Here is an 18037-nt window from a genome sequence, read left to right as displayed (position 1 = left end):
CCGTAAAATGGATAAGCCGGGACACACCCCTCGCCCCGCCCCTCGCTACCATAGTATCCCGCACGTGACCGCGCGGGCAGCCAATGAGCGCGCGTGCCCCGCCCTATGCTTATCCAGACTATGCAATAAAAACGAACGGTGGGAGGGGGTTGGCGGTTAACTTGGCCATTTTTTTTGGCGGGACGTTTCCTTGAGTGACGTCACCGCCGTAGCCGCCCCCCCCCCCCGCGATGATCTCATGGGGTGACGTCACCGCCGTAGCCGCCCCCCCCCCCCGCGATGATCTCATGGGGTGACGTCACCCTAGCGTCGCCGCTGCCCCTCCCCCCCCGCGCCAGGCGATGATCTCATGGGGTGACGTCACCGCACGTATAGCGGGCGTTGGGCTATTTATAGACGGGTGTTACGTCATCGCTGATGACGTAACTATGACTGTGGTGGTCTCTATCCACGGCTTCAAGTTCATTTACTGTATTAGTATTCTTAGGTTTTTTCGGTAAAGTCACGTGATTTTACCGAAAAAACCCCCCCAAAACAACATAAGAATATGAATACTTGCAGTCACGAAAGCTTCAAATCTAGAATTCATGTATTAGGTGTAGCCCTGTGAGCCATTCGGCTCTTGAATCGGGTGCAACCGCAACAAACAAAAAAACAAAAACATGAACAAGAAAACATCTTAAAGTGACTATGTGACTCTGTGCAAACAGAAAATCCAAGAAAAGACAGCAAAATATTGCAGAAAAAAACACCGTACACCAACGCTGTGTGCAAAAATCCCAGTGGGATGCAAGTCAAACAACAACAACAACCACAAGACAACTTAGATTAAGGCCATCAGTCTAACTATGTACAACAACAAACAAACATGGCCAAACCGAAAAACTTTTCGAAAATCACCAAAATAAAGCCACAAAAGCAATGAAACAGTGATCACTGCTGGAAAAACAACAACGGCCAATCAGTTTCAAAGACAACGCATTTATTATCAGAGTGTGTTTTTTGTTTGCATTCTGACCACAAGTACTGTAGTTAATGCAGACATGAGTCCTCGTCAAAAGGTTTCAGTTTGGTGTTTTAACAACTTAACACAGCTGTTTTGGTGCCATAAAAAAGGGGAAAACCCTATTCTCACATGAAGCTGTTTTTGTCAGAGATGTCCAGGAGGGGCACGGGGTAAGAGAGTGCTTTGAGAAGCATTTAGATCGAGTCGCATGCTTTCACACCGTACTTAGTCCAATCGAATTAGCCACGGTTGGACTATGTACGGTGCGAAAGAAGTTCAACGTGGATACATAGACTCACATAGAGACCCATAGACTCACAGAGACTCATATACTCACACATAAACTCGTAAACTCACACAGAAACTCATAAACTCACACAGAGACCCGTAAACTCACACAGAGACCCATAGACTCACACAGAGACCCATAGACTCACACAGAGACCCATAGACTCACACGAAGACCCATAGACTTAAAGAGAACCATAGACTCACACAGAGACCCATAGACTCAAACAGAGACCCATAGACTCACACAGAGACTCGTAGACTCACGCAGAGACCCATAAACTCACACAGATCCCCATAGACTCACAGAGACTCATAGACTCACACAGAGACTCGTAAACTCACACAGAGACCCATAGACTCACAGAGACTCGTAAACTCACACAGAGAATCGTAAACTTACACAGAGACTCATAGACTCACACGAAGACCCATAGACTCACACAGAGACCCATAGACTCACATAGAGACCCATATAGACTCACACAGAGACCCATAGACTCACACAGAGACCCATAGACTCACACAGAGACCCGTAGACTCACACAGAGACCCATAGACTCACACAGAGACCCATAGACTCACACAGAGACCCATAGACTCACACAGAGACCCATAGACTCACACAGAGACCCATAGACTCACACAGAGACCCGTAGACTCACACAGAGACCCGTAGACTCACACAGAGACCCATAGACTCACACAGAGACCCATAGACTCACACAGAGACCCATAGACTCACACAGAGACTCGTAAACTCACACAGAGACCCATAGACTCACACAGAGACCCATAGACTCACACAGAGACCCATAGACTCACACAGAGACCCATAGACTCACACAGAGACCCATAGACTCACACAGAGACCCATAGACTCACACAGAGACCCATAGACTCACACAGAGACTCGTAAACTCGCACAGAGACCCATAAACTCACACAGAGACCCATAGACTCACAGAGACTCATAGACTCACACGAAGACCCGTAGACTCACACAGAGACCCGTAGACTCACACAGAGACCCATAGACTCACACAGAGACCCATAGACTTACACAGAAACCCGTAAACTCACACAGAGACTCGTAAACTCACACAGAGACATAGACTTACACAGAGACTTATATACTCACAGACATACCCATAGACTTACACTGAAACCCGTAAGCTCACACAGAGACCCGTAAACTCACACAGAGACCCGTAAACTCACACAGAGACCCGTAAACTCTCACAGAGACTCATACTCACACAGAGACCCATAGACTCACACAGAGACTCGTAAACTCACACAGAGACCCATAGACTCACACAGAGACCCATAGACTCACACAGAAACTCGTAAACTCACACAGAGACCCGTAATCTCACACAGAGACATGTAAACTCACACAGAGTCTCGTAAACCCTCACAGAGACTCATAGACTCACACAGAGATCCGTAGACTCACACAGAGACTGGTAAACTCACACAGAGACCCATAGACTCACACAGAGACTGGTAAACTCACACAGAGACACAGAGACTCACACAGATACCAATAGACTCACACAGAGACCCATAGACTCACACAGAGACACTTCATAAGACCCTAGAGTCGTGTACATGAATCCTGTAATAATCTGTAAAATTAAGCATAAGCTTAAAAGTGAGCCCAAATTTCATCAGGCTGAGATGTTAGCAGAAGGTAAGACTGCGAACACGTTAATTACAGGAGAGGGTGCATTTTTCGAATGTTGATGCAACGTTGGGATGTGGTGAGAATGGTTGGCCCAACGTTGAGGCAACGTTGGGCTGTGGTGAGAATGGTTGGACCAACGTTGAGGGAACGTTGGGTTGTGGTTTGAATGGTTGGACCAACGTTGAGGCAACGTTGGGTTGTGGTTAGAATGGTTGGACCAACGTTGAGGCAACGTTGGGTTGTGGTGAGAATGGTTGGACCAACGTTGAGGCAACGTTGGGTTGTGGTTAGAATGGTTGACCCAACGTTGATGCAACGTTGAGATGTGGTGAGAATGGTTGGACCAACGATGAGGGAACGTTGAGCTGTGGTGAGAATGGTTGGACCAACGTTGAGGGAACGTTGGGATGTGGTAAGAATGGTTGGACCAACGTTGAGGCAACGTTGGGTTGTGGTGAGAATGGTTGGACCAACGTTGAGGCAACGTTGGGATGTGGTGAGAATGGTTGTACCAACGTTGAGGCAACGTTGGGCTGTGGTTAGAATGGTTGGACCAACGTTGAGGCAACGTTGGGTTGTGGTGAGAATGGTTGGACCAACGTTGAGGCAACGTTGGGTTGTGGTTAGAATGGTTGACCCAACGTTGATGCAACGTTGAGATGTGGTGAGAATGGTTGGACCAACGATGAGGGAACGTTGGGCTGTGGTGAGAATGGTTGGACCAACGTTGAGGGAACGTTGGGATGTGGTAAGAATGGTTGGACCAACGTTGAGGCAACGTTGGGTTGTGGTGAGAATGGTTGGACCAACGTTGAGGCAACGTTGGGATGTGGTGAGAATGGTTGTACCAACGTTGAGGCAACGTTGGGCTGTGGTTAGAATGGTTGGACCAACGTTGAGGCAACGTTGGAATGTGGTGAGAATGGTTGGACCATCGTTGAGGCAACGTTGGGTTGTGGTTAGAATGGTTGACCCAACGTTGATGCAACGTTGAGATGTGGTGAGAATGGTTGACCCAACGTTGATGCAACGTTGGGTTGTAGTTAGAATGGTTGGTTCAACGTTCCACCTTTAATGATTGTTGAGTTCTGCCAACAATAACTGGGCCAAACAATTTTTTTCTTGAGTTTGTAAAGAACGCATGAAGTTATAGGATTGCGAAATACTGTTTGCGTGTGACTAATGTGTTAAAAATAAACGTGAGTGATGACACTTTTTTTAATATCTCACAAACACAAACACATGAGCTCATTCGCTTGAGAGTGGTGAGTCATCGTTTCTAAATATAGATGCCATCTTCCGCCACCGGAATCGGAAGATCACGCAACCGAACGACCGGAAGACATCTTCCAAAGTCGGAAGATTCAAACCCCGCCCACTTTCTCCGTCTAATTCCGGCAGCATCTTCCGATATCAGAAGAGTCTATAAATGACGTCACACACTACTATACACTACACTATACACTACTATACACTACACTATACACTACTATACACTACACTATACACTACTATACACTACACTATACACTACACTATACACTACTATACACTACACTATACACTATACTATACACTACTATACACTACACTATACACTACACTATACACTACTATACACTACACTATACACTATACTATACACTACTATACACTACACTATACACTACACTATACTATACACTACTATACACTACACTATACACTACACTATACTATACACTACTATACACTACACTATACACTACACTATACACACTACACTATACACTGCACTACACTATACACTACACTATATTCTGCACTATACACTACACTATACACTACTATACAGTATACACTATACATTACACTACACTATACACTAAACTATACACTACTATACACTACACTAACATTTATACAGTTACGCGATCCAACCCCCCTAAAACTTCTATTATGCGTACACACCAAACACGAATGAAATTCATAACCGCCTGACGTCATGTTCTGTCGTGGGGCGTGACGTCATGTTCTTCGTGCGGCGTGACGTCATATCTCTCTATCCTCTCCGGTGACGTCACGGAGGCGCCCAGCGGCATCTCGGCGGCTTTCGGGGCATCATGGCGGCGCCCAGTGGTGGGTTCCTCCACGTGGTTTTGGGGAGAGAGAGAGAGAGGGGGGAAGAGGTGTTCATGCGAACGTGTTAAGGCGAACAACACGTGCACACAGCTCGTTAGCCGGCCAGTTGATTGGTCGGTTGCTTCGTGTTTTTATTAATTAGCGCTGTTAACGAGATTCGCATCATCGGCAGCGCGAATCGGCGGATTGAGTGCCGCCGATTCGCGCTCACGATCAGCAACAACAAAAAGTGGCGAATGTTTTGAACCGGTCCTGGGTCTCCCCGTAGATGTGCAGTGTGTGTTGTACTGTGCGTGTTGTGTGTGTACTGTGTGTTGTGTGTGCTGTGTGTTGTACTGTGTGTGTGTTGTGTGTATACTGTGTGTGTTGTGTGCTGTGTGTTGTACTGTGTGTGTGTTGTGTGTATACTGTGTGTGTTGTGTGCTGTGTGTTGTACTGTGTGTGTGTTGTGTGTATACTGTGTGTGTGTTGTGTGTATACTGTGTATACTGTGTTGTGTGTATACTGTGTGTATACTGTGTTGTGTATACCGTGTGTGCTGTGTGTTGTACTTGCCCCTACAGTCTGTTAAGGCTATACAGGGGATCTTTATCTTTGTGGTGTGTATACTGTGTGTGTTGTGTGTATACTGTGTGTTGTGTGTATACTATGTGTTGTGTGTATACTGTGTGTGGTGTGTATACCGTGTGTGCTGTGTGTTGTACTGTGTGCTGTGTGTATACCGTGTGTTGTGTACTGTGTTGTGTGTATACTGTGTGTGTTGTGTGTGTTATATGTGTGTACTGTGTGTATAGGGAGTAGTGGTGCAGCGGTTAGCGCGCTGCGCTTCGTACCTGGCGAACCGGGTTCGATTTCCGATCGCGACCAACATCAGTGACGTCTAAACCGGTCCTAGACTTCTCCTATGTCGACTGAGCCGACCTAGGGGTTTTCCCAAACGTCAGCACTTTTTTCAAATTTTCTTGCTGTGGATTTCACACCTGATGACGATGATTGCTTGTGTTGCAGTCGAAACATCGTGATAATTGTATTATGTTATATTTTTATAATTTTATTATTTCCCTTCTACGTGACTTTACCGAAAGAACCAAGAATATGAATCCCTGCAGTCACGAAAGCTTTAAATCGAAATTTAAAGTTAACCTGATACGATTTTTTTGACAATTTTCCATCTACGATCAGACCACTAACATTTTACTCCCAAATTTTTTTAATTTTCAGCCAAAAAAAAGCACAAAAATTGTTGACGGCTTCCTGATTCGACTTCTTATATTTAAAGACGTAACCATCGGAAACGGCTCCATTTATATTCCGTCATTTGTTTAGTAAAATTAATGAAATTAATTATCGATAAGGAGAAGTGCTATATTACCGTTTTCAATTTTTTTTAGATGTGAACATCATTAAATGCTGGTTTTTTTCGTTCAAAACTGCTTAAATCCGAAATATCTCAAAAAAAATTAAAGATACAACAATGGTTCTCACTTTTATTTAATTTGGCGTCTATCGCTTTATGAAACAAAAAACCCCGCACTCTTATATTTTAAACGGTTTCTGAATGACACCACGTACAAACATGTCCAATGTGCATAACACTCCCATTCCTGGATATTTTGAAAAAAGTAGCGTTTTTTTTAAACTGCCACTTTTTTTTCTAATTTTCTTGCTGTGGTTTTCACACCTGATGACGATTGCTTGTGTTGCAATCGAAACGTCGTGAGAATTTTATTGTTTTACGTGACTTTACCGAAAGAACCAAGAATATATTATATTGTACTAAAGATGAATTGCCTAAATAACACTGGTCAACACACTTTTTCTGGCATCAGGTATTCCAACGGTTTTAAGGTAATTTTGGGGTGCTGATTCCAAATCTGGCATCAGTTTTTGCCTATCACATCAGGTTTTTGAGATATCAAATATTGCATTTTCAATAAAAACTGCAGAAGAAAAATATTAAATAAATGTGGATATCTACTTAAAATGATATTATAAACACACCATCCTAAAAATACAGCACCATATTTTAACACTAAAGCAGTCACTGACTCGCAACAACTTGCAATCATAAGTGACGGAGTTAATTTTGGGTAAAATCAATGAAAATGGGGTATGCCGATAGCATAAAAATGAGATGTGATAGAGCAAATCTGAGATCAGATTTGGAATCAGCACCCTGAAATTAGTCTAAAACAGCTGCAAAAGTCCAGGCCAGAAAAAATGTTTTTTTTTTTGGACCAGTGTTATCAACAGAAGGTGTGTATCGGATTCATTGCTTCTGTGGCAGATGCTTTCATTTGACAGACGGGACGTAACAGCATAACGCTAAAAGAATACCAAAGAAATATTAAATTCTCTCAAACTCAACTGTTGGCAGTTGCACAACATGATTGCCAACAAGGACACTCGATTTTGATCATGTTGAAGTGTTGTGTAAAACTAATTATTACTGTTTAAAGCTTTCGTGACTGCAGGGATTCATCTTCTTGGTTCTTTCGGTAAAGTCACGTAGAAGGGAAATAATAAAATAATAAAAATTTAACATAATCAAATACAATTCTCACGACGTTTCGGCCACAACGCAAGCAGCCATCCTCAGGTGAAGAACAGGTTTGTCGAGAAGACAGCGTCTTTGCTTGCGTTGTGGCCGAAACGTGAGAATGATTTTATTATGTTTTATTTGTATTATTTTATTATTTCCCTTCTACGTGACTTTACCGAAAGAACCAAGAAGATGATTATTACTGGCCAAGACTAATTGGAGAATCCATTGAAATTGACAAAATACAAATCATTTTCACCGCTCTTGACAGCTACAGACTAGTGCGGCCTGGATGTGTATTATGAAGTAATACATCTTACAATTACAATTCCTTATAGAGGAAACACATGCTAATTAACTGATTACTAATCGATTATATAATTACAAAAACCTCCCCTCCTCCGCCTCTGATCTCTGCACTTGATGGGTTCAGTGATGACATTGTCCCGCTCTATTTAAGACTGCAAGAAGGTGAATTTATTCACTTTTCTGGCAAATCGCCCGTTGATGTTGGTTGATGTCATTACCAGCGAAACGTCCTGCTACTCAAATTGCAAATGTTGTGGATTTACTTTCCAACACTTTAAGATGTTTTCTTGTTCATGTTTTTGTTTGTTGCGGTTACACCCGACTCAAGAGCAGAATGGCTCACAGGGCTCTAACTAATAAATGAAACTGAACTCAATTGGCGTGTTGTTTACGTGACAGACCTTACTGGCTGTGTCGGGTGGTGGAGGGTTATGACACAATTTCACTCACGCGATCTAACCCAAACACATTCCTCCTGCGGAGGGAGCTGGTAGGAACGTTGGGTTGCTCGGTCAATGGCCTGCAGGGTCAACGGCGGCGTGGTGTATTACGCAAATATGCCCGACTGTGAGGGCGGGCACAAGCCGGCGTGAGTAGGTTAAACGTTGAGTTTTATAAGGGCACCACGGGGTGACCAGCCCCTCCCCACCCAGCCCCAACCCTCCCACCCAGCCCCTCCCCACCCTCCCCTCACCCAGCCCCACCCTCCCCACCCAGCCCCTCCCTACCCAGCCCCTCCTCACCCAGCCCCTCCCTGCACGACGGACACAATAATCCCCTGTGGGCTGGTGTAACCAGGAGGTTCCTACCAGTAAAACCTTGATTATGAACCTCCTGTTTTATTGCGAGAAAGGCTTAACGCCTCCTCTTAATTCCCATGCTTTGATACTGGCACATAGAAAGGTATCCCATGGTTAAGCTGCGTCTAACAAACAAAAACAACCAAAAAGGAAATTTTTTTTGTTCCTCGTTAAATCGGTGAACCCCCCTCCTCCTCCCCCTCCCTCGTTACAGATGACTGGGTCGAGTCTTCGGACTCTTCCGACGGGGAAGAACCAGCGATGGACTCTGGGACTGATGTGGACCAAGCCCCCAAGGTCACGTGTCTCTTCTGTGATCAGTAAGAACAAAAAAACGATTCTAATGGCGATCATACTTTAGATTTTTTTTTTAGCACTTTTGCAAATGGGCCCTATCGTCACGTAGAAGGGAAACAATAAAATAAAAAAAATATAAAACAATAACATTGTCACGACGTTTCGATTGCAACACAAGCAATCATCATCATCAGGTGTGAAAACCACAGCAAGAAAATTTGAAAAAATAAAAAAAAAGTGGCATAAAAAAAGCTACTTTTTTCTAATGTTCTTGCTGTGGTTTTCACACCTGATGATTGCTTGTGTTGCAATCGAAACGTCGTGAGAATGTTATTGTTTTAGTTTTATTATTTTATTTTTTCCCTCCTACGTGACTTTACCGAAAGAACCAAGAAGATGAATCCCTGCAGTCACGAAAGCTTTAAACAGATGAGTCTTGTAAAAAGGTTTCAGTTTTGTCGCCAGAAAAAAGGGGACAAACCCTATTGTTATAAGGTGAAGTCTAAAGCGACGAGTCTACACTCACGCTCGCCACGCGTGCTGCCACCAGACCGAGTCGTTGTTTTGGTCGTGGCGAGCCGCATCGCTCCACGTTCTCTGCCGAAATTGGACCACTCGGCACGGCAATTCGTCCCGTGGCGAGTTGCTAATGCACCGTACGTATGCCGAAAGCGCACCCGTGCCGAACTGTCCCCGATTACGAATGATCAAATACCGAATTGACGAGGTTTTTCCGTCGCTTAGCTCCGATCGTTACGCTACAAACCGTGGCTGCGTCGCCGGCGCGATGAGTTCGGTCCCAATTCCGAGTGCGTGACTCGTTCGTAAAGTAGAACTTTTCACAATATTCCACTTGGGGTCAGTGTTGCCCAAGGCTTGCCGCTCTCCCACGGTGCGACGCGTCTTCCCTGGACGTCAAACGAGCGTGCAGCGGTTACATTCACCCGGCGTTTAATATCTCGCCGATCCCTCGTCATTTTGGTTGGCGAGCGTTTCGAACTCAACGTCTCGGTTTGCGAGTTACTCGCGTCGATGTAATTCGGATGAATTTATTCAATCGTCAAATTTTTTTCGCGGTATTTTACGGAGTTACTTAAGGGGGGTACGCGGTCAGCTGATAGGGCTGCTGTGGGGGAAGCAGAGGTCGCAACCGGGTACCTGATACCCGTACCCTACCCGATACCCGGCTACCCGTACCCGGCCGGGTACAGGTACCCGTTTGCGACCTTGGTGCGGCCGGGTACGGGTACGGGTAAGGAATCAAAACCCGTTTGCGAACCTCTGGCGGGAGGTGGGGGGGTCACATGACGAGGTGGGGGTACCGCTGAAATACCGATGGCTGCTGTGTAGATGCGTGATGTATCAGTGATACGGGCGTGTTGATACGTACCGATACGCCTGTGCCGATAGGCCTGTGCCGATAGGCCTGTACCGATACACCTGTACTGATACGCCTGTACAGACAGGCCTCTACCGATACGCCTGTACCAATACGCCTGTACCGATACGCCTGTACAGACAGGCCTCTACCGATGCGTCTGTACCGATACACCTGTACCGATACACCTGTACAGACAGGCCTCTACCGACAGCTCTCTACCGATAGGCCTCTACCGATAGGCCCGGGCCGATAGGCCTCTACCGATAGACCCGTGCCGATAGGCCCGTACTGCCGGCTACGTACGGCGCCAAAGAAGTCCGACAATCATACAAGCGTGATGATGATGAAGAGTCGACATGAACGACAATGACGACGACGATGATGATGGTGATGATGGTGGTGGTGGTTTGCGCAGGACCTTTGGCTCGTCAGACGAGACGCTGCTCCACTGCAGCACGGCCCACGACTTCCATCTCCTGCACAGCCTCAAGGCCAACGGTAAACCTCCGCTTGGCACAGTGGGCTACGTACGGTGCGAAAGAAGTTCAATGTACATGCATATATAGACTCACACAGAGACACATAGACTCACACAGAGACCCATACACTCACGTAGAGACCCATAAACTCACACAGAGACCTATAGACTCACACAGAGACCCATAGACTCACGTAGAGACCCATAGACTCACACAGAGACCCATAGACTCACACAGAGACCCATAGACTCACACAGAGACCCATAGCCTCACACAGAGATTCATAGACTCACACAGAGACCCATAGACTCACACAGAGATTCATAGACTCACACAGAGATTCATAGACTCACACACAGACCCATAGACTCACACAGAGACCCATAGACTCACACAGAGACCCATAGACTCACACAGAGACCCATAGACTCACACAGAGACTCAAGACTCACACAGAGACCCATAGACTCACACAGAGATTCATAGACTCACGCAGAGACCCATAGACTCACACAGAGACACATAGACTCACACAGAGACCCATAGACTCACACACAGACCCATAGACTCACACAGAGACACATAGACTCACACAGAGACCCATAGACTCACACAGAGATTCATAGACTCACACAGAGACCCATAGACTCACACAGAGACCCATAGCCTCACACGGAGATTCATAGACTCACACAGAGATTCATAGACTCACACAGAGACCCACAGACTCACACAGACCCACAGACTCACACAGAGACCCACAGACTCACACGGAGACCCATAGACTCACACAGAGATTCATAGACTCACACAGAGATTCATAGACTCACACAGAGACCCATAGACTCACACAGAGATTCATAGACTCACACAGAGATTCATAGACTCACACACAGACCCATAGACTCACACGCAGACCCATAGACTCACACGCAGACCCATAGACTCGCACAGAGACCCATAGACTCACACAGAGATTCATAGACTCACGCAGACCCATAGACTCACACAGAGACCCATAGACTCACACAGAGACCCATAGACTCACACAGAGACCCATAGACTCACACAGAGACCCATAGACTCACACAGAGACCCATAGACTCACACAGAGATTCATAGACTCACGCAGAGACCCATAGACTCACACAGAGACACATAGACTCACACAGAGACCCATAGACTCACACAGAGACCCATAGACTCACACAGACACCCATAGACTCGCACAGAGACCCATAGACTCACACAGAGATCCATAGACTCACACAGAGACCCATAGACTCACACAGAGACCCATATACTCACACAGAGACCCATAGACTCACACAGAGACCAATAGACTCACACAGAGACCCATAGACTCACACAGAGATTCATAGACTCACACAGAGACCCATAGACTCAAGTAGAGACCCATAGACTCACACAGAGACCCACAGACTCACACAGAAACCCACAGACTCACACAGAGACCCACAGACTAACACAGAGACCCATAGACTCACACAGAGACCCATAGACTCGCACAGAGACCCATAGACTCACACAGAGACTCATAGACTCACACAGAGACCCATAGACTCACACACAGACCCGTAGACTCACGTAGAGACCCATAGTTTGTTGTCCTTCCCCCCGCACCTCCGATTAGCTACGGTTGGCTACGTACGGCGCGAAAGAAGTTCAACGTACATACAGGGGTCGGGTTGGAGGCCTCGATCACAGCGGAGATGGAGCAATGAAATGATTTCACATGGCGTAGCGGAATGGATTGTGGAACAGTGTGAACGCGAAGGGTGGAGAGGGACCCGGCTTTGCGTTGCGTTATGTTGGAACTTCTGTTGCGCCATACGTAGCCGACCGTGCTGAATCGGAGGTGCGGCCGATGATGATGATGATTTTCACACTTAACTTCTAACTTAGCAATCTTTGAAATACGTAATCGACCAGGCTATGCGTTAATTGTGTGTTGACCGACTCTCTGTGTTGTATTACATAACATTTCGATATTTTGCTAGGTTATTTAATTCAGTGTGTTCTTTCTCCCTCTCTCCTAATGTTCAAGCCTGCGTACTTTAGCACGCGCTCTTCGTACTCATTGACATGTAATTTTTTTCTCTAACCCCTCCCTCTCTCTGCCTCCGCCCCCTCTCTGTCTATTTAAGGCCTCGCCACAGAGACGATCCCCCTCTCTGTGCCTGTGTTACTCTCTCCTATGTATCTTGGTGATATCTGTCTGCTTATATGTCCTGTCTATAGTTTTTCTGGTTAGAATTTTTTGTTGCTATTTCATGTACACCTGACGACGATTGCTTGTGTTGCAATCGAAACGTCGTCGTGTGCCATTATTTAATTTATTATTTTATCTTTACACGTCACTTTACCGAAAGAACCAAAGAATAATTCCTGCAGTCACGAAAGCTACAAAATTAAGATTGATGATGATGCCGCTGATTCTGATGATGATGATGCTGCTGCTTGGGTGTGACTCCGTAAATGATGCACACATTCTATTTTCCAGGCTTGGACTTTTACGACTACATCAGGATTGTCAACTTCATCAGAAACACCGTAAGTCTCCTTCCGCTCGCGTGATTATGTAACGCACGTGTGTCTGTGTACGCACGCAGCTCACACACGCGTGTGTGTCTGTGTGTGTACGCACGCAGCTCACACACGCGTGTGTCTTTGGACGCGCGCAGCTCACACACGCGTGTGTCTGTGTGTGTACGCACGCAGCTCACACACGCGTGTGTCTTTGGACGCGCGCAGCTCACACGCGCGTGTGTCTGTGGACGCGCGCAGCTCACACACGCGTGTGTTCGTGTGTACGCACGCAGCTCACACGCGTGTGTGTCTGTGTGTGTACGCACGCAGCTCACACACGCGTGTGTCTTTGGACGCGCGCAGCTCACACACGCGTGTGTCTGTGTGTGTACGCACGCAGCTCACACACGCGTGTGTCTTTGGACGCGCGCAGCTCACACGCGCGTGTGTCTGTGGACGCGCGCAGCTCACACACGCGTGTGTTCGTGTGTACGCACGCAGCTCACACACGTGTGTGTCCGTGTGTACACACGCAGCTCAGACACGTGTGTGTCTGTGTGTGCGCTTCTGTTTCTGTCTGTGTGGGGAGCGGTGGCGCAGCGGTTTAGCGCGCTGTGTTACGTACCAAGTCAACTGGTGATGACGACGGCGATGTTGATGCTGCTGCTGATCGTGACGACGACGAAGATGACGATGATGGTGGTGATGACGACGGCGATGTTGATGCTGCTGCTGATCGTGACGACGACGAAGATGACGATGATGGTGGTGGTGATGACGACGGTGATGTTGATGCTGCTGATCGTGACGACGACGAAGATGACGATGATGGTGGTGGTGATGACGACGGTGATGTTGATGCTGCTGATCGTGACGACGACGAAGATGACGATGATGGTGGTGGTGATGACGACGGTGATGTTGATGCTGCTGATCGTGACGACGACGAAGATGACGATGATGGTGGTGGTGATGACGACGATGATGTTGATGCTGCTGCTGATCGTGACGACGACGAAGATGACGACGATGGTGGTGGTGATGACGACGATGATGTTGATGCTGCTGCTGATCGTGACGACGACGAAGATGACGATGATGGTGGTGGTGATGACGACGGTGATGTTGATGCTGCTGATCGTGACGACGACGAAGATGACGATGATGGTGGTGGTGATGACGACGATGATGTTGATGCTGCTGCTGATCGTGACGACGAAGATGACGATGATGGTGGTGGTGATGACGACGACGATGTTGATGCTGCTGCTGATCGTGACGACGAAGATGACGATGACGATGATTTTGATGCTGCTGCTCGTGACGACGATGACGACGACGATGATGGTGGTGACGATGATGCTGCTGCTGCATGTGATGACAATCATCTTACCGATGATGATGATGATGGTGGTGGTGCTCTTGCTGATGATGTTAATGCTTATTCTAAGGTTTTCGGTAAAGTTACTCAAGTTACGTGATACAGCTAGCGTGCTGTGACGGCTCCACCTGAAGACGGAAGCTTGTGTTGCCTCTGAAACATCGTGATTTTTATTTTATTTTATTTTCATTAATTTTGATGTTTTACCTACGTGACTTTACCGAAAAACCCTAAGAATATGATTCCTTGCAGTCACGAAAGCTTCAAATCTAGAATTAGATTTTTAAGCTTTCGTGACTGCAAGGATTCATATTTCTCTCACTTGATACAGCAAGCGTGCTGTGACGGCTCCACCTGAAGACGGAAGCTTGTGTTGCCTCCGAAACGTCGTGATTTTTATTTTATTTTTATTTTACTTTTATTAATTTGATGTTTTACCTACGTGACTTTACCGAAACAACCTAAGAATACGAATCCTTGCAGTCACGAAAGCTTCAAATCTAGAATGTTAATGCTGTTGCTCATCTTGCTGATGATATTGCTGATGATGTTGCTGATGATGTCGCTGTTGATTTTGCTGATGATGTTGCTGATGATGTTGCTGATGATGTTGCTGATGATTCTAGATTTGAAGCTTTCGTGACTGCAAGGATTCATATTCTTAGGTTTTTTCGGTAAAGTCACCAGGTAGGTAAAACATCAAATTAATAAAAATAAAAAAATAAAAAAATATATAAAATAAAATAAAAAAATAATGAGTTGCTGATGATGTTGCTGATGATGTTGCTGATGATGTTGCTGATGATGTTGCTGATGATGTTGCTGATGATGTTGCTGATGATGTTGCTGCTGATGATGATGACGACGCTGATCTTGCTGACGGTGACGTGGCCGTATTCCCAGGGCCCGTCACCCCGTGACCTCCTCTTCTCTCCCCGCGAGTCTCAACCCTGGGTGAGCGACCGGTTCCTGACGTCCACCCTGGAGGACGACCTTCTGCTCACCCACGGTGAGTGGACGAGCCGCTCCACACTCGACCGCTCCACCCACTCCCTCAAACGACTCCGCAAGGCAGGAGCCCCACGGTGGCTAGGAGATGTTAACTACCTCGCCTGGTGCGCAGGAGGTCGTGGGTTTGATCCCAACCCTGACGTCTGCTGTTGTATATTTGGAGTTTGCGTGTCTTACCCGATTCCGTACCCGGCCGCACCAGGGTCGCAAACGGGTACCCGATACCCGTACCCTACCCGTACCCGTACCCGGCCGGGTACGGGTAGGGTACGGGTATCGGGTACCTGATTGCGACCTCTGGGATGAAGCCATGTTGCAGGCGCGGGTGGGTTGATTCTAGGAACTTGAATCGTGAGAAGAGACAAGACGTTGGGAAATGAGTGACAAACGGTGACTCACCAGTGACTCACGGCCTACCCGTACCCGTACCTGGCCGCACCAGGGTCGCAAACGGGTACCCGTACCCGGTCGGGTACGGGTAGCCGGGTATCGGGTAGGGTACGGGTATCGGGTACCCGGTTGCGACCTCTGCTTTGTCGAGCAATCATTTGTGATTGCCAGGTAGCTTCTGGTAAAATAAAAAAATGAAATAAAAATAGCGGACCTGCTGCGCCCTCCGGCCGACCCCGCGCCATGCCCCTCAACTTGACACTTGACGCTCGCTCCCTTGTAGGCCCCGTGCCCTGTGACTCTCAGAGTTTGCGATCCTCTCACAAGCGAGGGTTTGAAGCGCCTGTAAATTAGCTCTGTCCCTCTCTTTCACCGTCCTCCTCTCTCCGTATGTCCGCCGTGTGTCCAGCTGTCTGTCTCTGTCTGTCTCTGTCTGTCTGTGTGTCTGTCCGTGTGTCTGTCTGTGTATCTGTCTGTGTGTCTGTCTGTGTGTCTGTCTGTCTGTGTGTCTGTCCGTGTGTCTGTCTAACTGTGTGACTGTCTGTCTGTGTGTCTGTCCGTGTGTCTGTGTGTCTGTCTGTGTGTCTGTCTGTCTGTCCGTGTGGTCTGTCTGTCTCTGTCTGTCCGTGTGTCTGTGTGTCTGTCTGTGTGTCTGTCTGTCTGTGTGTCTGTCTGTGTGTCTGTCTGTCTGTGTGTCTGTCTGTCTGTATGTCTGTCTGTGTGTCTGTCTGTCCGTGTGTCTGTCTGTGTGTCTGTCTGTCCATGTGTCTGTCTGTCTCTGTCTGTCCGTGTGTCTGTCTTTGTGTCTGTGTGTCTGTCTGTGTGTCTGTCTGTCTGTGTGTCTGTCTGTCTGTGTGTCTGTCTGTCTGTCCGTGTGTCTGTCTGTGTGTCTGTGTGTCTGTCTGTCCGTGTGCCTGTCAGTGTGTCTGTCAATCTGTCCACCTGTCCGTCCGGGGGGTGTTGAATCGGCCCATCATCCCTCTAGGGTCGATACAACGAGTACAACTTTGCCGTGGGGGTGATGCGGGGTGGGCGGAATACACCAATGGTCGTTTTATCGATAGACTCGCCTCCCTGCCATAGTAATGTGGAATTTCCACCACCGCCAACGCGCGACCCGCTCATGGACGACGCGGCTCGTTTGGTGCGGGAGGGCTCGCGTTGGCTCGACGATGGGCAGTCCCAACTCCCGGGTGACGCGTGTGTGCTGCGTGTGTGCTGCGTGTGTGCTGCGTGTGTGCTGCGTGTGTGACGCGTGTGCTGCGTGTGATGCGTGTGCTGCGTGTGATGAGTGTGATGCGTGTGATGCGTGTGATGCGTGTGTGATGCGTGTGATGCGTGTGATGAGTGTGATGCGTGTGATGCGTGTGATGAGTGTGATGCGTGTGATGAGTGTGATGCGTGTGTGATGCGTGTGATGCGTGTGTGATGCGTGTGATGCGTGTGATGAGTGTGATGCGTGTGCTGCGTGTGATGAGTGTGATGCGTGTGATGCGTGTGATGCGTGTGATGCGTGTGTGATGCGTGTGATGAGTGTGATGCGTGTGATGAGTGTGATGAGTGTGATGCGTGTGATGAGTGTGATGCGTGTGATGCGTGTGATGAGTGTGATGCGTGTGTGATGCGTGTGATGCGTGTGATGCGTGTGTGATGCGTGTGATGAGTGTGATGCGTGTGATGCGTGTGATGAGTGTGATGCGTGTGATGAGTGTGATGCGTGTGTGCTGCGTGTGTGCTGCGTGTGTGCTGCGTGTACTGCGTGTGATGCCTGTGATGCGTGTGCTGCGTGTGA

The 18037-nt window shown here is 47.5% G+C and overlaps 1 protein-coding gene across 1 annotated transcript in view; it reads left to right on the top strand.

The window, feature by feature from the left end:
• Positions 1–4996: 4996 nt before the first annotated feature.
• The window catches only part of LOC144737044 (uncharacterized), a 17061-nt gene continuing 4020 nt past the window's right edge, over positions 4997–18037 (top strand). Inside the window, exons 1-5 of the mRNA XM_078619694.1 lie at positions 4997–5102; positions 8971–9076; positions 10850–10932; positions 13438–13487; positions 15748–16099. Of these exons, the coding sequence (XP_078475820.1) occupies positions 5087–5102; positions 8971–9076; positions 10850–10932; positions 13438–13487; positions 15748–16099 (607 nt within the window). The 5' untranslated portion in view covers positions 4997–5086. The remainder of the gene's footprint in view (positions 5103–8970; positions 9077–10849; positions 10933–13437; positions 13488–15747; positions 16100–18037) is intronic.

The sequence above is a fragment of the Lampetra planeri genome, chromosome 64 (assembly GCF_965212315.1).
Source record: "Lampetra planeri chromosome 64, kcLamPlan1.2.h2, whole genome shotgun sequence".
Taxonomy (NCBI): Eukaryota; Metazoa; Chordata; class Hyperoartia; order Petromyzontiformes; family Petromyzontidae; genus Lampetra; species Lampetra planeri.
This window is presented reverse-complemented; position numbering and strand designations above follow the sequence as displayed.